Source organism: Erpetoichthys calabaricus, chromosome 12 (assembly GCF_900747795.2).
Source record: "Erpetoichthys calabaricus chromosome 12, fErpCal1.3, whole genome shotgun sequence".
In the NCBI taxonomy this organism is placed as follows: Eukaryota; Metazoa; Chordata; class Cladistia; order Polypteriformes; family Polypteridae; genus Erpetoichthys; species Erpetoichthys calabaricus.
This window is the reverse complement of record NC_041405.2, coordinates 93,820,340-93,842,330: the sequence shown is the minus strand read 5'-3', so window position 1 is coordinate 93,842,330 and position 21,991 is coordinate 93,820,340. Positions and strand designations below refer to the sequence as shown.

The 21,991-nt window shown below is 40.1% G+C and overlaps 1 protein-coding gene across 7 annotated transcripts in view; it reads left to right on the top strand.

Annotated features, from left to right (window-relative positions):
* The window catches only part of taf7 (TAF7 RNA polymerase II, TATA box binding protein (TBP)-associated factor), a 124,680-nt gene extending 103,763 nt beyond the window's left edge, over positions 1 to 20,917 (top strand). For 6 of the 7 annotated variants that reach the window (XM_051935467.1, XM_051935463.1, XM_051935466.1 and 3 more), the window contains exons 8-13: positions 763 to 835; positions 1,529 to 1,642; positions 1,893 to 2,087; positions 2,351 to 2,463; positions 19,963 to 20,022; positions 20,625 to 20,917. In XM_051935467.1, the coding sequence (XP_051791427.1) occupies positions 763 to 835; positions 1,529 to 1,642; positions 1,893 to 2,087; positions 2,351 to 2,463; positions 19,963 to 20,022; positions 20,625 to 20,669 (600 nt within the window). In that variant the 3' untranslated portion in view covers positions 20,670 to 20,917. The remainder of the gene's footprint in view (positions 1 to 762; positions 836 to 1,528; positions 1,643 to 1,892; positions 2,088 to 2,350; positions 2,464 to 19,962; positions 20,023 to 20,624) is intronic. The other variant, XM_028815915.2, reaches the window with a different exon arrangement.
* The last annotated feature ends 1,074 nt before the right edge of the window (positions 20,918 to 21,991 follow it).

Sequence of the window (21,991 nt, the reverse complement as noted above, 5' to 3'; positions counted from 1 at the left end):
TATTACAATAGGTACTTTATTGTGTAAAACTAAAGGTTAAGTTGACTTTTCTGCATTTATGGCGTTACTTAATTGTCTTTCTGAATTTATGGTAGAAGTAAAGCCTGCACCGATGTTAATTTTTGAGACTCCAAACAGAACAATAGAACAGGACAACAATATAGATCTTTCAAAAGTTACTTTGCTGAAAGGTCCATTAGTTGAGATTGCATTGGTTTGGACATTTGCATAGGAGAGATGCTGGGTATAGTGGGAAAAGGATGTCAAGGGTGGAGCTGCCAGGTAAGACGAAAAAAGGAAGGCATAAGAGAAGGTTTAGGGAAGTGGTGAGAGAGGACATGAAGTTGGTGGGTATAACAGAGCAAGATGCAGAGGACAGGAAGATATGGAAAAAGGTGATCCACTCTGGCTACCCCTAACGGGAGCAGCTGTAAGAAGAAGAAGTAGAAGAAGCTTTTGAGAGATCTATGACACCTAAAATTATTGAACATATATATTAAGCAATTTTAAGGTATCCAATTTATTATGATAAAAGCTATAGCTTTCAATATATCATCAAAATGCTGTTTCTTGTTGGAGTTACTGCTGCAAAACTGAAGTTATGTAAGAAATCAATTCCATTTGTAAAAAAACAGTACCATTAAACTTTAATTTAGTCCAGACTCCAGACATGTTTCTTTCTCCTTAGCCAATTTGGTTATTGCTGTTTTAAGTGTAAGAAGCTTTGAGTAAGAACCTTATTTTCTCCTTTTGTTGTTCTAGTATATTGAGTCTCCCGATGTGGAGAAAGAAGTAAAACGATTGCTAAGCACAGATTCTGAAGCTGTCAGTGTCCGTATCCTTTCCAGAACTTGTTTTAAAGATCTGCTTTTTGTTCCTTTTGCCAGGAATAAAGAGCATGGTAAATATGTTACAAGACCTAATCTGGATCCTGAGTGGGTTGTTGTGTGGTGGGTGTGGCAATTCGCGGTATCAGCGCGTGCTTCTAACCTAATGAGCTAACATGGAATATTAGGATAACCTATACATGTGTGAAAGTAAAATAATACTAAATATTAAATAATTAATAATAATAGTATTTAGAAACAGTTTAAAAGCATTTCATCTTCTTCTTTTTTAAATCTTTTTTTTTTTATTTCCCCTATCTCTTGATTTATTTTGTGTGACGTGGAGTGCAGTAAGTGGCATTGCCCCCTCACAGTGCTTGGACCCTAATGCATGTTGTACAGTGTGTTCTCCTTTTGTTTACATGGGATAATCCACAATCTAAATTGGCTTCGCACACATGGGTGTGCCTTTTACTAGAAGGGCTTCTCCCACTGCTCTTGTTGCCTGTGCCATTTCTGTCAAATAGTGTTGGTAGAATGTATTAAAAAAATTAATGAAAAGAGGGTTTCTTTTGGTGTGTTTATTTAGGCATAATGTGATTGTCTATGGTTATTGTTATCAATTTATTCCCCTTTCTAAATATTCTTTGCTATGGATAACTTAGAAGATGGGCTATATTTTCTTTAACCTAGCTTTTAAGGGTGGGAAGTGATAGCTGAAGATGAGACGAAAGAAGCAGACAACCATGGATCACTTGCCAACCTAGATTCATCCCCTGGGACTTCTGGTCATAAAATTGGCCATGGTTCTTCTGGTATGTTGAGAAAACGGACAAAAGACTTTCATATATTTAATCACTTCCTATAAATTACAGACTATTTTATTTGAGTGTGTAGTATCAGGCATCCATTGTAAGTGTATGAAACAATTACTTTTCTATATTTATCTACTGCTATAGTTAATGGTTGTTTATTATTTAATATTCTATAAAGACTGCTGTTTTAGACCTTAGCCTATATATTCACCTGATCCTAAAGAATGACTTCTCTTTTTGGTGTTTTCAGTAGAACGAGATGAGCTTAGAGAAATTTTTAATGATATTAGTAGTAGCAGTGAAGATGAAGAGGATGAAGGCGATAGACATGAAGATGAAGATCTCAATATAATGGATACTGAAGAGGACCTGGAACGACAGCTGCATGAAAAACTTAATGAGTCAGATGGGCCAAGAGATGAAAGTGAAGGGAACAATCAGATAGGTATTTAAAAATTAAGTGGCACTCGAATAGTAAATTCTTTACTTATTCAAACGACAGGAATTGGCAATAAATTTCTATTTCCTTTAGGTTCTAAAGAACTTAATTATTTTGCATTATGTATAGAAGACACTGGTCAATGAAAGACATAAAAAAAATGTAGGAAGCAATCCAACTAAAATAACATATTTTATTGTTTAACTTGCATTCCTAAACTATATTAAAAGAAACAAGCAGTACCTTTACCTATTTTCATTTTACTGCAGTTTTGGAATATCAGATGCAGATTGAAAATCTAAGAGCAAAAGTTCAGGAAACACAAGAGAAAAAGAAACAGCAAGAAGACCTTATTATGAAGGTGGAAAACCTGGCCCTCAAGGTAAGTTTGCAATTTTTAAACCATTAATCACTTAATGTTAGCTGTATAATTTGGTATATCAGTTTATCACCTAAATAAGAAGATTTCTGCCACATTTTTACCATTTTAAAATTTGCTTATTGAAGTTCCTTCCATACTGGTAGTCATAAACTACCTCTGCATATCGCTGGCAAGTGACAGGGGTCACTCCTTTAAGAAGGAGATGTTATGGCACCAATGAATTAAGTTAGAAGGGCAAAAGGTCCTGTTCTCACCAAATATGCTGGACAACCCTAGATACAAACACAGAGAGGCCACTGAGGGATAGAAAGAAGGGCCAAAACGTGTATACCTATAGTTACACTTTCTCAAGCTAGGGGGAACTGTGACCATGTTTGTTCTTTTTAAGACAAGATTAGGGAGTACCAGAAATATATACTAGAACACTGCACATTTTTCCTGTTTGTTGTTCCTTAAGGAGTACTGGCGTTAATAATTATTTGACTTAGTGTCACTCTTATGCCCTTAGAAAACTATGAAGGTGTTTAAAGCTGTTTAGGGTGGAGTGGTGGCTCTGAGGCTAAGGATCTGTTCTGGTATCCAGAAGGTTGCCGATTCGAATCCCTGTCACTGCCAAAAGAGATCCTACTCTGCTGAGCCCTTGAACAAGACCCTTAACCTGTAATTGCTCCAGGGGCGCTGTATAATGGCTGACCCTGCGCGCTGACCCCAAGGGGTATGTGAAAACTAACAAATTCCTAATACAAGAAATTGTATAAGGCGAAATAAAGAACAAAAAAAAAAAGTGGCCTAGAAAGCCTAGGGTCATAACAAGTATGTGTGCTTAGTGGACTTTCTGTGTGGGACAATGGGCAAGCCATCCCACTTAGATAGTGGTTCTCAAACCATTGTTGGTTTGGCTAAAGTAGGTTGATAGAGATCTGTGGTTTTGTGAGTTTATGGTTACATTTGTAGTTTGTTTTCTACTTCTGCTAGATCTTTTTAATATAGTACCATGCCATCTGTGAAACCTTTGTAAAAATGGCAGGAGAAAAATTTTATGTGATCAAGATTACTGTTAGCAAGAGTGTGAGATGTGCTGTGATGCTATAAAATACTCATTCATTTTTTTTTGCTCTTGCAATGTTTTATTCGTTAGAGATTTTAAATTGTTTTATAGAACTCCGCTCTCTTACAAGCGTACAGAATTTAAAGCCAATAACAGATGTAAACAGTTTCAGCCCTCTTCAGAATGCTGTCATACAAGTCCTAAACTGTCTGTAGTGAGGCATTACACCACTGTTCTAGAAAAAGATGGAATTTTGCTTACCACTCTGTATTCCAGAGCTTTCCATAAAAGTTCAGTGATGTTTATATCTGAGGATTAGGAGTGCCATGGAAAGGAGTCTGAGTTCATCTTGGTGTTCAAAAGAGAGAGAGGTTGGGCACATACGCTGATTACAGCGTGTTGCCACACTCACTACATGGCATACCACCTGGATTGAGATCCAAGTGCAGCTGTGCAGTGGGTGACACCTCAGCACCACACTGAACAGTGTGAGGTTTTCTTACAGTGGCTTAAGTGCCAATCCTGCCACCAACCCCCAAGTTTTCCTTGCAAGTTGGAGGTCCCGCTTGCAGGGCTGGATGCAGATTAACGTTATACCCTGGGTGGAGCAATTGCATGTAAGGGCCTTGCTCAGGGGCCCAAAGGAGTAGAAATATTTTTGAATTAATTGTAGATACTCATGGATAAGCCCATCTGTGGATAACTCCGACTTTTCTTTTTTTTAACCAAAATGCTATGAAAAATGTGTCACCCGCAGATAAGCCAAATTAGAAAAGTTAAAAGGAAATTGGTTCTGTAAAACCACATTAATTTTTAAAGTAACGAGTGATCTGACATAATTCTTATTTTATTAGTACATTTGAATTAAAAAAAAAAAGTTGCCTGCTGCTGTCAGTGAAAAAATTATGCACATGTGTGCACAGGGTTTTTGGTGACTGCTGGTGAGGCAGTGTTGAGTGCAATCAAGTGGGGAGAAAAAAATAAAAATTCTAAGAATACATTTAACCCTGTGTCTGCTAAAGGATAAATATAATCCTTCCAGTTGAGGATCACACAGAGCCAATGATTATCAAAGCAGCACTGAGTGTAAGGCAAGAAGCAAACATGGTCCACTTGTCCTTTGGGCACAATCTCATAGCCAAGCAGAAGGGTGTGCTGCATGCAATCTGATAGCAGAAACCTATAAATAAAGTGTCAGTTTAGTTTTAATCCAGCTATTTAGTATAGATACTGTATTTTGAACTAGTGTGATCTGGTTGTGCAATAGGTGCTTTTCATCTTGGGGATCGCCATTGAGGACTTGGATGTTATTTACTTCACCACAAATAAAAGACTAAGCATATTTATAAAACAGTAAGATAATTATAAAATTTGTCTGTGTTTCTGGTCAGTTTCTATACGTTGCTACATGGGCTCAAGATTCAGTAACATATGTTGACCAGTGAAAAGTGCAGTTTTTCATGCAAGAGAAGAAGTAATGCAAAAATAATGTGATGTTTGTAATTAATTTTCTTTTATAATAAGCAACGAGAAAAAGTAATGCAAAAATAATGTGATGTTTGTAATGAATTTTCTTTTATAATAAGCAACTATATAACATTTTTTTAAGTAACAAGTAATGTAACTTAGTTACTCTTAAAAGTAACATTCCCTAACACTTTTGGCACATGACAGGCTTTAACACTTTGTCATACTTTTAATACTTTGAGTGCAATTGAGGTCCTGTTACTCAAAACAAAACAATTGTCTATTTTGGCGTTTTGCCTTTATGTAAAGTGTTCTTGAGGCAGTTATGCATTCCTTGTCAGCTGCACAGTTACCTAGTAAACATCATCAATTACGAACTGAGTCTCCAGCATTTTTACAGTGTTTATAAACTTTATTGATTTATTTGAACTTTCCTTTACATCAGGTCAGGGAGCATGCACTGATGCACGACATTGCTGCACCCACTACACCATTGTTTCCCAACCTTTTTTGAGCCACGGCACATATTTTAAATTTGAAAAATCCCACCGCGCAACACCAAACAAAAACGTCACAAAAAGTATAATGAAATATAATCTTCTAGTTTCAATTTACTCACAATTTACTTACTCAGTGTGAAACCTGGGCCTGTTGAACACGATGCTGATATACACGCAGGAATTGAAGAAAGGCACACACGAAGATCTTCTTCAACAGCTCTGAGTCCCTCTCTTTTTTTTAGTTTTTATAGCAGTCATGCTTGAAAAGCCAAGCTCACATAGGTAGGTTGTGGAAAATGGGAGCAGGGCTGAAATAGCTCTGCTTGCCAGAATGGGGAACTCCTTGGCAGCAGTCAGCCAAAAACTGTCCAAAGGTAGATCAGCAAAGCTCAGCTTTAAACCACGATTTTCTCTCAGTACAGTTATTTCCTCCTGCTCCTGCAAAGTCATGTCCTTTCCAACTGCGGTTCCTAACCCAGTCAAGGCAATCAGTGGAAACTGAAGGGAAATAAAATGACAACTTCTGTTCAAGAGTTTTCAAATGCTTGCCTATTGTCTCACACAGTGCAGCAATGTTGATACCTTGCCATTTCTGGATGGTGTGGGAACATGTCAAGGTTGGCACTTTCCACATGTTGTTGCCAGAGCTGCACCTCTGAAGGAAATCCATTTATTTTATCTGTTCTTATGAGCAGGTTTTCATTTCGGCCTTGCATCCGTGTGTTCAAGTCATTGAAACGTTGAACTATATCTGCCAGACATGCTAGTTTTGCACACCAATCATCACTTGAAAGCAACTTAGCGCCATAACACCTCTCATTTGTCAAAAACACTTTTAGTTCCTCCCGCAGCTCATACACACGGGTTAAAACTTTGCCACGGGACAACCACCGGACCTCCATATGCAGCAATAGCACTTTATGCTCCGCTCCCATTTCCTCACACAATGATGCAAACATGCGACTTTTTATATGTCTTGTCTTCGCAAAGGTTATCATGTGCACAACATCATCCAATACAGGAGCTAGGTCTGCTGGTAATGTCTTGGCAACGAGTGCCTCACGGTGCAGAAAATAAAGTGTCATAACATCTGGATGTTGCCTTTTCACTCTGTTTACAAATCCTTTGGTGCGCCTGAACATGGCGGCTGCTCCATCAGTGCAAACACTTATGCAGTTTTCCCACTTAAGTACTCCTTGTTCAAGGTACTTAGATACAACTCGAAAAATTTCCTCTCCTGTTGTTCTTTCTGGCAATTCCTTGCAAAACAGGAAGTTTTCTCTGATGGTGTCTCCGTCTACAAAGCACAAATTTGCCAAAAGTTGTGTATGTCCACTGATATCCATAGATTCATCGAGTTGCAATGCAAATTTTCCACTGGCATGCAACTTTTCCAAAATGATCCTTTCAATGTCTGCAGACATATCATCAATACATCTGGCAATTGTATTATTTGAGAGAGGGACTTGGGCTATTTCTTTAAGAGCGCCAGGGCCGAGCATCTCATTTGCAATGATTTTTCAAGCAGGTAGTATTAATGTCTCTGCCACCGTGTGTGCCTGTTTTGATTTGGCAATGAGTTCAGCAACTTGGTAGCTAGCTTTGAGAGCTCTCCCATTCGTCCTTGTGATTTTCCTCACTAAAGCTGCCTGTTTCTTAGACTGTTCACGAAGTTGAATAAACTAGTCTGTGTTCTTGTTTTGAAGTGACGGGTGTTTTGTTTGGACATGGCGTTTAAGTTTGCTAAGAACCATGGTACTGTTGGACAGCTTTTCCCCACATACCAAGCATAACGGAATCGGCTCGGTTGGTTCCCCAGTAAAAGTAAATCCAAAGGAAAGATAACTTTCATTGTATTGTCTTGAGCTCACCTTTTTTGCTTTCTTCTGACCACTACTCCTACTAGGGCCTTCATCTGGGTCACAGTTTTCTCCAGGACCCAGTTTGGATTGTGTAATTTTTCTTTTTAGATATTTATTCATCGCTATCACTGCTGTCACAGCCGAAGCATCACTAATCCTACTGTTTGAATGGCAACAGGTAGATACACAGATTAATTAGCCATCTGCTGCCACCAGCGGAAGAGTATTTAATTGTTCTGCCTGTCACTGTCGCATAGACAAATGAAGAGAAATTATTTGCAGTAAATAAATAATAATAATTTTCAAACCAATTAAGTGAAATTGGATAATTTTCCATGGTACACTTGATGATCTCTCACGGCACACTAATGTGCCGCGGCACAATGGTAGGGAATCGCTGCATTACACAATGAAACAGCTTGGGATCTTGGTTGGCAACCCCCCCCCCCAGGCAGACACACCGGTCCAGTCCCATCCTCTGGAAATGGACCTCTATATGCCGCAGCCAGGTGTTACGTGGGCATCCCCTTGGCCTGGTCCAGCCTCTTGAGTCCTTAACAAAGACCCTCTGGGAATTGTGCCACATGGCCGTAATGCCATAACTGATGCTTATTCACAATGCAGGTAATATGCCTCATTTGGGACTCCATGAGCAACCGTTCATTCGACACAAAGTCAAACCAGTGGTACCCAAGGATCCTCCGAACAGACACAGTACCAAAGGACTCCAGTCTTCGTCTCAGGTCACTGGATAATGTCCAGGTCTCGCAACCATATAGCAAGACATGAAGCACCAGGACTCTAATTTTTTGGACCTTGGTCCTTTTGCATAGATATCGGGAGTGCCACACACCCCTTTCCAGCGAACTCATGACCCCCCATGCTCTCCCAATCCATCTACTGACTTCAGGGAGTCACCAGAGACATAAATGTCACTGCCGAGGTAAGTAAAACCTCTTGACAAGGTTAGCATTCTCTCTGCAGACAGACACACTGCTGATGGTTGTGCCGAAGAGGTCATTAAAGGCCAAGCAAGCCCAGACACTCAGTCTCCTCACTCAGTCTCTTGAGAGCCTCGATCAGAGCATCCATCGACTCCGTGAAGATCACAACATCGTCAGCAAAGTTGAGATCAGTGAATCTTTCTTCACCAACAGATACTTAACAGCTGCTAGACCCCACGACCTTGCCCAACACCTAGTCCATGCAAGCGTTGAACAGAGTAGGAGCATGAACACACCCCTGACGAACCCCAGAATTAAGTAGGAAAAACACAGAGGTTCTGCTTCCACTCTGTACAGTACTCACAGTACCAGTGTACAGACCAGCCATGATATCCAGCAACCTTGAATGGATCTGTGAACCCTCAGGATGTCCCATAGGGCATCTCAATCAACTGAGTCGAATGCTTTACTAAAATCAACAAAGGCTGCAAAGAAACTCTCCTGATATTCGCATTTGCGCTCCATTAGAACCCTCAGTGCTAGGATGTGGTTGATTTGTAGATTTCTTAGGCCTAAAACCAGACTGCTTCGGTCGGTGGTAGCTAAGCAAGTGACCACGGATCCTATTGAGGGCGACCCTAGCAAGGACCTTACCCATCACAGAGAGCACAGTGTTATCCGCCTGTAGTTGCCGCCATCCAGGCGATCAGTCACCCTTCCCTTTCCAGATAGGGACGACAAGTCCCATTTTACAGTCAGTTGGGATGATGCCAGTATCCTAAATGGAAGCAAAAATTGCTTACAATGCCAGGAGGACAGCCTTACCACCATCCTGGAGAAGTTCACCCTGGATACCACAGATCCTTGCTGCCTGCCCTACCCTCAGCTGATTCACCACCTGTGCAGTCTCAGTGAGATTGGTTGGTTCACAGCTAATTGGAGGATCAGCCTCAAGAACCATGGACCCAGAGATATCCAACATCCTAGCCAGAAGATTAGCTTTGAAGTAGCCAGCCCAGTGGGTCACAACTGCAGTGTCATCCGTAAGGACCGTTCCATCAGCCGCCCTGACTGTGACTCTCCGAGAAACAGATTCGGATGTGTGTAATGCTTTGATTCCTCTGTAAGCAGATGGTGTGTCACTTGCTCAAAGATTCCTCTAACAAACGCCTCCTTATCTGCCCTCAGAGCCCTCGCAGCCATCCTTCTCATTTCCCGTTAGAGACCAGAATTGCCATCAAACTGTGCGGTGTGACTGCTCTCAATGATATCCAGGGTGCCCTGTGTGGTGAAAGACCTCCTTCTGGGAACACCATTAACACCAAAACAACTCTCAGCAACCTTCAGGGTCTTGTCACGGAAAGTCTCCCACATCACATTAGGATCGGCAGTCTCGCCCAAATCTGCAAGTTCCTTACACAAACTGCTTGCAAACTCGTTAGAAACAGCCTGATCTTGGAGTCTGGCCAAGTCCAGCCTCATTTTCGTACTAGGTGGTAGCCTACTGGACCTAAGCCGGATCTTCAGAGTAGCAACAGCAAGTCTGTGGTCAGCATTCACAAACTGGGCACTTCTGTAGACCCTGCAATTTTGCAATAACCTCCAGTTGTCTGCCCATGAGGATGTGATCAATGTCCTTCACCGCACCACCAGTATTGGAGTACCAAGTCCAACGATGTCGGCTCAGGGCACTGGAACCAGGATCCAGCGATTCGCAGCCCCTGACCTTGTGCAAAGTTAAGGAACATGGAGCCATTTTAACCATGGTCACCAGACCCATTGGGACCGAACAATCCTCATAGCCAGCCCTGTCATTGCCAGTGGTTGCATTGAAGTCACCCATGACCAGAGGAGTGTCACCTTGCGGGCACCCATCAACCACCGAATGAAGCTGCGAATAAAATGTCTCCCTCACCAAGACATCACTTACCGCGGTCAAAGCATACACCAAGACAACAGACAAGGCACCCAGGGAGTGCTATAATCCGAGTTTCATAATACACTCGTTAGAATGAGTGACATCGGACACCATCGGAAGAAGCTGATCCGCTACAGCAACAGGTATTCCCAGAGTATGACAGCCATCAGAGCCACCAGACCAATAAAAGGTGTATCCACCTACAGAGATATGGACAGTCCCAGGTCTGCGCACCTCAGAAAGTGCTGCTACTGAAATGCAGAGTTTACACAGCTCCTCTGACAGCAGATGAAGATAGTCATCATGCCGGAGAGACAAGACATTCCACGCGCCTACCCAGATTGGCTGCCTCAAATTGGGATCTGAGTGTTGCTGTGCAGTGGGTGACGCCTCAGCACCACACCAGTTCTGATTCCCAACAGGCCTGACCCCATTGGCTCTCCGACAGTTTTGAGTCTTCCGAAGATGAATTCCTTTACCTAATATAATTTAAAAAATTTTCTTCAATTCCTAATTTAAAGGAACACTACACCCAAAAGTATTTTTTTTAAATGTTAATCATCCCATGTAGTTTGTAGTGATTGCCGAGAAAAAACTTATCATGCAGAGCAAGAGTAAATAGTTGGAGTCCATTGCAGTGTACTATGAGCTTGGGATGGTCCGGTGCTGATCTGGTCTTATTTATGGTAACAAGATTAACTTTCAAGTTTAGTGTTGTTGTCCAGAGCTGCATACTAGTAGTGCACCAAGGCTAAGTGCAATCGCATTGTGCTTCTTATACGTAGTTTGAGAAGGAGATCAAGTTGCATACTAACTTAGACAACCTCATGAGAAGATTCAGTAGAGATAGTAAGGTGTGTATTGTTGCAAAATGAATTCCGCATGCATCAAGCAATCTGTTATGGACATGAAAAAGCACTTACATGGTATTAAATAATATTCAAACCATATTTTATATTTCTATTTCTATTTGGATTGAAGTATAGTGTGATACTGAATCTAATCATTTAAATCAATGTCACATAAAAAGACAAGCAATGTATGGAAATATGTATTTTGTGTAATATAAGAAATATAAAAATATGTACTGTATAAGCATACATTTAACCAATTGTCTTCATAAGTGCCTGAAATGAAAACCAATAAGTGCTGATACTGTTTTTTGTTGGCTTCTTGGTTCTCCTTCCGATGCGCCTCAGAGTTTTGATCACCATGATACAAGTACATTAAATCAGATGGCTTGGGTCTTGGAAGTCCCCTTGAAGGTCAGAGTGGGAGATGCTAGTGTGTTGTTGTGTTGTGGTCCACTTCAAGCCCTGATTTTTCAGTTAAATACACAAAGTTGGTATCTAAGTAAGAAATTGTTCAGCTGAAAGTGTGCACTTAAAGATGCTGCAAGTTTCTTCCATGCTGTATTTCTTAGTAGTGTTCTGAAGGTATCTTTGCAGGTATCCCCCAGATCTGATACAAGATCTTACAATATGTACCATATACAGCATGTGCGCTACTATAAAGTTTGCACTATACTGAGATATTCGTTATGATTACTATCCAGTCTCTGACTAGGCATTTTATACACTTTGGTGACTGTTGGATTAATTCTGTTATTAGGAAAAGCAGGATGCATAATGAATGACAACTCTTCTCTATTATCTAATTGAGAAATGAGTTATAGTCAGAGAGTTATGCTTCTAATATGATTCTGCTAATGTGTGTCTTGTATTTTCATTAATTTCCCTATAGGGATTTCAGGACTGTTTCATACACTGAAGTAAATGATGTTTAAACAAAAATGTGGTTTCTTGCCAGCACATAAGCCAAACCCAATTTTTAGGTCCTTTTTGGATTCTAAAATCTTTTGGTTTATCTGCGTGTATATAGAATAGCATTCATGAGAGCATTATCATCCTTATATTCTCAAAGCAGAGCAATCATTGGACTTTATATCCCTATGCCACTAAGGATCCCAAACCCCAATCTTTAACAGCTGACAAAGACATGGGTATAATTGAAGGCATACCTTAGCTTTCTTCCTGCATAAACCAGTCCAAATGCAGAAATGATGACTCATCAGAAAACATTACATTTTGATTGTCAGTCAGTTGTCAATTAATTTCATTTATACTTTAGCCTTAAAAGCAATTTAATGAAGTCGTGTAAATGTTTATTTACTGGGTCACAGAGGTGTTCATTCTATTCTTTGGTATTGAGTTTTTATCATGTTAAGTATTGGACTATCCGTTGCAGAACATTTCACACTGCTTCTCATAGCCAGGACTCTTTGTAATAATTTTGCAATTTTTGTTACTTTTGTACTTGAATTTTGAGAATTTGAGCATCAGAATATTTGCTCAATGTTTCTTTGAAAACTGTCAGACTTCAAATTGTTAGACCAATTTCATAGCTGAATTATATTGTAAATCTGCAAGGAACAGCTGCATTCATAATTGTTATTTAGTTTCTTCAAATTTAAACTACTTTTTCCTGTGGTGTTTTTGTTTTTATATTTGTATCCGCTGATGTCTGCGTGGATTTTCTCTTGGTGCCTGGGCTTCCTCACACAGTCCAAAGACATGCAGATTAGGTAAACTGGTGTTGCATGTGATGATATGTGTGTTCCCCAGGACAGGGCATCAGCCCATCGGAGGGTATGTTCCTGCCTTGCACCCTGTGATTACCAAGATAGACGACTCAGCTCTGGATAAGTGGCTTAGGAGGATTAATGGATGGAGATTTATATAAAATTCAAAAACACCACATGAAAAAGAGCAAACATGTAAATGTGTATATTAATACAGTATGTATGTAGTGTGTAAATAAATATAGTATATGTATATGGGTAATCAGAAATATTCTGATTGAGTAATATACAAAATAAAGTATGTGTTAAAAATCCATATAATTTTCTCCATAAATCGTTGTGTTTTTCCGTTTTCTGTGGCCCTCCTTTACCTTCCCAGCATGCCAAAATGGCTGTTGCAGAGCCAGCTCTGGGTTGGAAAGGGCAGTGAAGTTTATACTGGTTAATGAACTGATTTTCATCCAGTAAAAGAGTGAAGTTTAGATTTCAGGTCAAAGTGAAATTAATTGCTATTTGTAATTGGGTGCGGACAATGGATGCTGACAATTGGGTGCGGACAATGGCGGCATGCACAGACGCTGTGGCTTTGTGCTCCCCGATTAGGTGCTCTTTTCTGCTATTTTTCTTAATATTGACATTTCATCGCTTTACACACGGAAGCGAACATCCACTACAGTTGTCAAAAGCTTCTACAGATCGGCTCTAATAGCAAAGATAATTATTATAACACAGAAGCAATACCACAGGAGATTCTCAGATCACCGGGACCTACGATGACTCCTATACTTAGAAGACGGCCACGTAGACGGCGCAGGGAGAGGAAGCGAAAAAGAGGCAAGCGAGCAGGATTACTAACTAGGCTAAAGGCTGCTCCACATAAAACCCCTCTTCCTATCGTTTTTCTTGCGAATACTAGATCACTCGCAAATAAAACGGACAAGCTCCGACTGGATATTTCCACACATAAAACTACAAGGGACTGCTGCCTTTTGATTTTTTCGGAGACGTGGCTTGATCCCACCATACTGGACACAGCAGTTGAGCTTGCAGGTTGCACACTCCATCGAACCGATTGAACCCCCGATTCCGGTAAGAAAACAGGTGGAGGGCTGTGTGTCTATACTAATAATGCTTGGTGCACTAATATAACTATAATCAACAAGTTTTGTTGTCCGGACGTGGAATAAATGATGCTAAGATGCCGACCATTTTACCTACCAAGAGAATATACCGTCGTTATTGTTACGGCAGTATACATACCTCCTCAGGCTAATGTTAAGTCAGCGCTTGAAAAATTGTTTGACATTATCCGTAAATAACAGAACTCGCATCCTGATGCAGTTTTTATCATTGCTGGGGATTTTAATCAAGCGAAACTTAGGGATGTACAGTGGGGCAAAAAAGTATTTAGTCAGCCACCAATTGTGCAAGTTCTCCCACTTAAAAAGATGAGAGAGGCTGTAATTGTCATCATAGGTATACCTCAACTATGAGAGACAAAATGAGAAAAAAAAAATCCAGAAAATCACATTGTCTGATTTTAAAGAATTTATTTGCAAATTATGGTGGAAAATAAGTATTTGGTCACCTACAAACAAGCAAGATTTCTGGCTCTCACAGACCTGTAACAACTTCTGTAAGAGGCTCCTCTGTCCTCCACTCGTTACCTGTATTAATGGCACCTGTTTGAACTCGTTATCAATATAAAAGACACCTGTCCACAACCACAAACAGTCACACTCCAAACTCCACTATGGCCAAGACCAAAGAGCTGTCAAAGGACACCAGAAACAAAATTGTAGACCTGCACCAGGCTGGGAAGACTGAATCTGCAATAGGTAAGCAGCTTGGTGTGAAGAAATCAACTGTGGGAGCAATTATTAGAAAATGGAAGACATACAAGACCAGTGATAATCTCCCTCGATCTGGGACTCCACGCAAGATCTCGCCCCGTGGGGTCAAAATGATCACAAGAACGGTGAGCAAAAATCCCAGAACCAAACGGGGGGACCTAGTGAATGACCTGCAGAGAGCTGGGACCAAAGTAACAAAGGCTACCATCAGTAACACACTACGCCGCCAGGGACTCAAATCCTGCAGTGCCAGACGTGTCCCCCCTGCTTAAGCCAGTACATGTGCAGGCCCGTCTGAAGTTTGCTAGAGAGCATTTGGATGATCCAGAAGAGGATTGGGAGAATGTCATATGGTCAGATGAAACCAAAATAGAACTTTTTGGTAAAAACTCTACTAGTCGTGTTTGGAGGAGAAAGAATGCTGAGTTGCATCCAAAGAACACCATACCTACTGTAAAGCATGGGGGTGGAAACATCATGCTTTGGGGCTGTTTTTCTGCAAAGGGACCAGGACGACTGATCCGTGTAAAGGAAAGAATGAATGGGGCCATGTATCATCAGATTTTGAGTGAAAACCTCCTTCCATCAGCAAGGGCATTGAAGATGAAACGTGGCTGGGTCTTTCAGCATGACAATGATCCCAAACACACCGCCAGGGTAACGAAGGAGTGACTTCGAGTGGCATTTCAAGGTCCTGGAGTGGCCTAGCCAGTCTCCAGATCTCAACCCCATAGAAAATCTTTGGAGGGGGTTGAAAGTCCGTATTGCCCAGCGACAGCCCCAAAACATCACTGCTCTAGAGGAGATCTGCATGGAGGAATGGGCCAAAATACCAGCAACAGTGTGTGAAAACCTTGTGAAGACTTACAGAAAACGTTTGACCTCTGTCATTGCCAACAAAGGGTATATAACAAAGTATTGAGATGAACTTTTGTTATTGACCAAATACTTTTTTCCCACCATAATTTGCAAATAAATTCTTCAAAAATCAGACAATGTGATTTTCTGGATTTTTTTTTTCTCATTTTGTCTCTCATAGTTGAGGTATACCTATGATGAAAATTACAGGCCTCTGTCATCTTTTTAAGTGGGAGAACAATTGGTGGCTGACTAAATACTTTTTTGCCCCACTGTATTCCCCATATTTTATCAGCATGTACATTGTAAAACCAGAGGGGAAAACACCTTAGACCACGTCTATACAAACATAAAAGACGCCTATAAGGTCATTCCACGCCCCCACCTCGCAAATCTGATCATATCTCTTTGTCTCTTGTTCCAGGGCACAAAGCACTTATCAGCAGTACTAATCCAATTAGCAAGACTGTTAAAGTTTGGCCTGAAACGGCCATTTTCCAACTCCAGGACTGCTTTGAACAAACAGACAGGAATATATTTTCTCATCAGACAGACTTAGAGACATATACTTCATCTGTGCTGTCATATATTAATTACTGTGTGGACAATGTCACTGTCAACAAAAGGATTAAGGTCTACCCAAATGAGAAACCATGGATGAATAGTGAAGTCAAACAGCTGCTCAGGGAAAGGGACAAAGCCTTTAAATTAGGAGACACCTCAGCCTATAGAGCTGCCAGAGCCAACCTTAAGAAGGGCATCAAGTCTGCTAAACTAATGTACAAACAACAGATTGAGGAGGACTTTGACAGTAACTCAAACTCACAGCGGATGTGGCAAGGCATCCGATTTAATCACGGATTACAAAAAGAAAAATGACGTACAAGACACACTGGCCAATAACAATGCCAGCCTAGCAGAGGAACTTAACAGTTTCTTTGCACGGTTTGACAAGGACAATAACCAGCCTCCAGTCAGCTTCGAGCTAAACGGAGACTCACAGCCTTTGGTCGTACGCATACATGATGTGCGGCGGGCACTCGAAAACATCAATACAAGGAAGGCAGCAGGTCCTGATAATGTGCAAGGATGTGTGCTCCAGGCCTGTGCTGACCAATTAGTGGAGGTATTTACATACATATTCAACCTCTCTCTCTCTCTCTCCCCTCAGGTGTAGTCCCCTTGTGCCTGAAATCCACAACCATTGTACCTGTTCCCAAAAAATCGAGGATAACCTGTCTTAATGACTATCGACCAGTTGCACTCACCCCTGTCATCGCAAAGTGCTTTGAACGACTGGTAATCACCCACATCAAAGCCTCCATCCCAGCTGATCTAGACCAACACCAGTTTGCCTATCGGTCAAACAGATTAGCTGAGGACGCCATCTTTGTGGCTATACATGCTGCCCTCTCGCACCTGGAAAAGCCCAAGGCCTATGTTAGGATGCTCTTCATTGACTACAGCTCTGCATTTAATACCATCATACCTAACCAGCTAATCCAAAAACTCTATGCACTAGGACTTGCTCCATCCATATGCAACTGGTTACTGGATTTTCTCACCAACCGCCCCCAGTCTGTCAGGATGGGCAAACACACATCCTCCACCCTAACCCTGAGCACTGGTTTGCCGCAAGGATGTGTACTAAGTCCCCTTCTCTATGCACTCTTCAACCATGACTGTCAACCATCCACCAATCAAACATTATTGTTAAATATGTGGATGATACAACTGTCATCAGGCTTGTAATAGACAACAGTGAAGCTGCATATAGGGAAGAGGTTCAGAATCTGACAGAATGGTGCAACACCAACAACCTGGTCTTAAATACCAAAAAGACCAAAGAAGTTATTCTGGACTTTAGGACCACTAAAAAGACCAATCACAGTCCGATAACAATTAATGCAGATGCTGTGGAGAGTTTCCAGCTTTAAGTTTCTAGGAGTCACCATCTCAGAGGACCTGCCCTGGGCTGACAACAACTTGGCTATAATAGGCAAAGCACAACAACGCCTTTATTTTCTCAGTGAGCTAAGGAGAGCTGACCTCCCCCAGAGGCTGCTGGTTAATTTCTATAGATGCACTAGAGAGAGCATTTTAACTAACTGCATGATGGCCTGGTACAACAGCTGCACCAAGGCTGCTAAAGAAGCCCTGCAGCGTGTCGTAAAAACAGCAGAGGCCATTACAGTAATCCCTCGCTATATCGCGCTTTGACTTTCGCGGCTTCACTCTATCGCAGATTTTATATGTAAGCATATTTAAATATATATCGCAGATTTTTTGCTGGTTCGCGGATTTCTGCAGACAATCTGGTACATGCTTCCTCAGTTGGTTTGCCCAGGTGATTTCATACAAGGGACGCTATTGGCAGATGGCTGAGAAGCTACCCAACCAGAGCGCGTATTACGTATTAAATAAAACTCCTCAAATATATTGTGAGCACGGGGGCTGTTCGCACCCCTAGAGGATACGGCTGCTCCTCAAAAAACGCTGAAAGATTACCTTCACATTGCTGCCATCCTTCCTGGGCTTACATATGGCTGCTTTGTCAAGCAATATGCTTCCTGCACGGTGCTTCACATACTTAAAAGATCAAACCATACGTATTGATTTTTGATTGTTTATTTTTCTGTCTCTCTTGCTCTGACATTCTCTGCTCCTGACGGAGGGGGTGTGAGCAGGGGGGCTGTTCGCACCCCTAGACGATATGGACGTTCGTCTAAAAATGCTGAAAGATTATCTTCACATTGCTCCCTTCCGGCTTTGTCAAGCGATAATGCTTCCCGCACGGTGCTTCGCATACTTCAAAGCTTGAACGGCACGTATTGATTTTTGATTGTTTGTTTTTCTCTGTCTCTCTCACTCTCTCTGACATTCTCTGCTCCTGACGGAGGGTATGTGAGCAGGGGGGCTGTTCACACACTGGCCCAAGGATACGGACGCTTCTCTGAAAAATGCTGAAAGACTACCTTCACATTGCTCTCTTCCTTGCAGCTGCTTTATACGGCGGTGCTTCGCATACTTAAAAGCCAAACAGTCCTATTGATTTTTGTTTGCTTTTTTCTCTCTCTCTCTGCCATTCTCTGCTCCTGACGCGCACTCCTTTGGAGAGGACGATATGTTTGCATTCTTTTAATTGTGAGACGGAACTGTCATCTCTGTCTTGTCATGGAGCACAGTTTAAACTTTTGAAAAAGAGACAAATGTTTGTTTGCAGTGTTTGAATAAAGTTTTTGTCTCTCTACAACCTCCTGTGTTTCTGTGCAAATCTGTGACCCAAGCATGACAATATAAAAATAACCATATAAACATATAGTTTCTACTTCACGGATTTTCACCTTTTGCGGGGGGTTCTGGAACGCAACCCCCGTGATCGAGGAGGGATTACTGTATAGGGACTGAACTGCCATCACTCGAACTCTCGTGTAAGAGTCACTGTGTGAGAAGGGCCAAAAACATTCTCAAGGACAAAACTCACCCTGGAAATTCTTTGTTTGAGCTCCTCCCGTCAGGCAGACGCTTTAGGTCAATCCGTGTACGCACAAATAGACTAAAAAATTGCTTTTTCCCATCTGCCATAAACTTTCTGAACTCTGAATCTCCTCAGTCTGAGATCATTTTAATTGAACATGTGCAATAAACTATATTGGTAATGTGCAATATACGAATGTAATACAATATACTGTAGAATATGTAATGTACTATTCATTAACAGGTGCAATAACAATTTATGCTGCTGTACTTTGAGCAATAATAGTAATTTGCTCTGGTTACTTAACACTGTATATGACATATTTGGAATTATTTGACTTTTCTTTAAATGCACCTCGGGGCTGTCACAAAAAGTAATTTTGTTGTGTTACACAATGCCAATAAAGTACTTGAACTTGAACAGGTCAGCCTTAGCTTTTCACCAATTGAAATGCCATTTTTCATATCAAAGTGATTAGAGTCACTATACGAATGTGCTTGGCTTTCTCTGTACCTGTTAGTCTGAGCAGTCAATAGAAGGCCATATGTTTTTTTTCTTTTTTTTGCCAAAGGATCTTACAGAATAACTAACAGATATTAATAATTTATAGTTTTTTATTTAGAAATTAATGTTTGTGTGTGTATGTGAGAGAGAGAGAACATTCAGTTAATTTTCAGAAATTGATAAGTTTAAAAAATATACAGTTTAATTTTCAAAGTTTTCAGATTTTTTCCCCCGAATTGTAATAGAAACTACTGTATGTGACTCCAGTCCACATCAAACTCAGTGAGGAAAAATTAATCAGAACTTTAAATGTCACAGTAATCAATATGTTTTAATGCTTCCTGTTAACTTAAATACAACCAAATCTAATATGGAATTGTTCAAGTTACCAGTGTACACATTATGGTTTTTATAATCAGATTTATTGTGATACATTTAACTTTGCACAAGTGAAATTATTATTATTATTTTTTTGCCCTTTTTTAGACACGCTTTCAGACATTATTAGATGAAATAATTCTACAAGAGGAGAGGGAGATGGAACAGGTAAGGTTATCTTAGAACATTTTTAGTGTTGAATAATTTGGGCAATATAGAATATATAGTCCATAGAATATATTAACAGACTTTTTTTAGTTTAAGTAATAATGATCTTTATATAGCATTGAGATTCAGTTGTTGCTCATGCATCACTAAAATACACTTGTTGGTTAATTTACATCTAAAAAGTGGCCTGAAATATATACATTTTGGTATGGTAGAATAGACTGATTTTCTCATGACTCTGTTATAGAAAAATTGGTTTCAGAAGATTAATGGACTGATACATGTGAAGACAATAATTACAGTTCATACCATTTTAAATGGCTAGTGAAAACTGCAAAGTATCTTGGATCTTTCTGAGGAAGCAGTGTTGAAAGTGTTTAGAACAGTATGTCTTCAAGGATCCAAAAATGTCAAGGCCAGGTTTAGATAGCTGGTGGTAAATAAAATAATCTTTTTATTCTGTAATAGAGAAATCAATAATTACTTCAAAGAATTACTTAAAGAATTGTTTGTTGTAGATTAATTCCTTATTTTTGTAATGATTCATCCGCACCTGCAATCCTTTTATTTAGTTGTGGCATTTACCTTTTCTGTTTAAACAGCTGGCATCTCTACAAGAACAACTAGATTCACTGATTGAGAAGTAATCATCATTTCCTGAGATGAGCAGCAGAGCAAAGTGCCTGACAAGATGAATACTTGAAGCATTCAGTATTTTGTTCTTTTGCTCCCTGAAGAAACTGTCTTTTGCTTACAAAATAGACTGGCTGAAATAATATTAGTGTACAGTATATCTATGCATAATATGCCCTTGTTTTTGTTTTGATACTGTCAGCATACTTTTTATGTTTATTAGATAAACAAAGACTGTTAAATAAACCTTTAATTAAAAACATCAGTGGGACTTATTATCTTTGGGCCCTAAAGGGAATAACTGCATAGCTGAATAAATTAAGGGAGGGAGAAGCATGTTTCTTCATTATTTTCTTGTTTTTAATTGTTAGCCCAGAGCCCAGGGTAGACATATTCAATTTATTAATGCATCATTCAGTTCAAGCCAAAAAAAATCAAGTTTGAATTAAATGGATGATTACTGTTTATTGTTATAAACTTCTGTTCTCTCTTGTTCTATCTCTCTCTCTGTTTGAAGAAAAAAAAAAAGTATTTATATACATATCTAATGAGAATAAAGCACAAAGAAACTGAAGAAGGTTTGAGCTCTGTGGAAACCCCTTTTAGTTTCCAAGGTTTGAAATGCAAAAAAAAGGCAAATGCCAGGGTCCTGTGCTCTGTGGAGGGCTGGGTTTTAAGCTTCATGCATCAGAGATCTCTCCCTTGATGAGGGTGGTTTCATAATTAACACCGACTTCCAATGCTGGGTTATTTATATTTTCAGGGACCAGAAGGGGAGGGGCTAACAGTAGTGAGGCAGAAGTGTCATCAAGCTTCTTTCTGGGTCTTCTCCTCTACTCAATGGATGAAAGCAGAAACTGCGTTATTAACTGTGCAGCCTCTTTACTGTTTTCCTTGTTTTACCCTTCACTATAGCTCTCCCATTCTTGCTTGCTTGCATAACAGAAATTGTAAATTAATAACTATGTGATTTCTTAATTAATTTTTCCTGGATCCACTTGTAATTGACAAAGGTTTTCTTACATATAGATTACGATTTTACTTTTTTAATGTAATGTTGTTGAGGTAATGCTAAATTTTACAATTGTACAGTTGAACTTAATATTTTTTGGTCCTTGGTATTAACCCAAAACATTCTAGAAGATTCGTATCAGGCAATGTTTTTTCTTAATTAGAAAAAAAAAATCTTTGTCTTAGTCTTCTTTGGAAATTTCTGTTTGGTAGATTCAGAAGTAACTGATCGATTTTATTTACAGTACTCCTCAATTGATACAGTTGTAACATCAGTCTGTGACTGTGGCTCATGTTCATGTCATACCTTGCTCTCTTTATAATA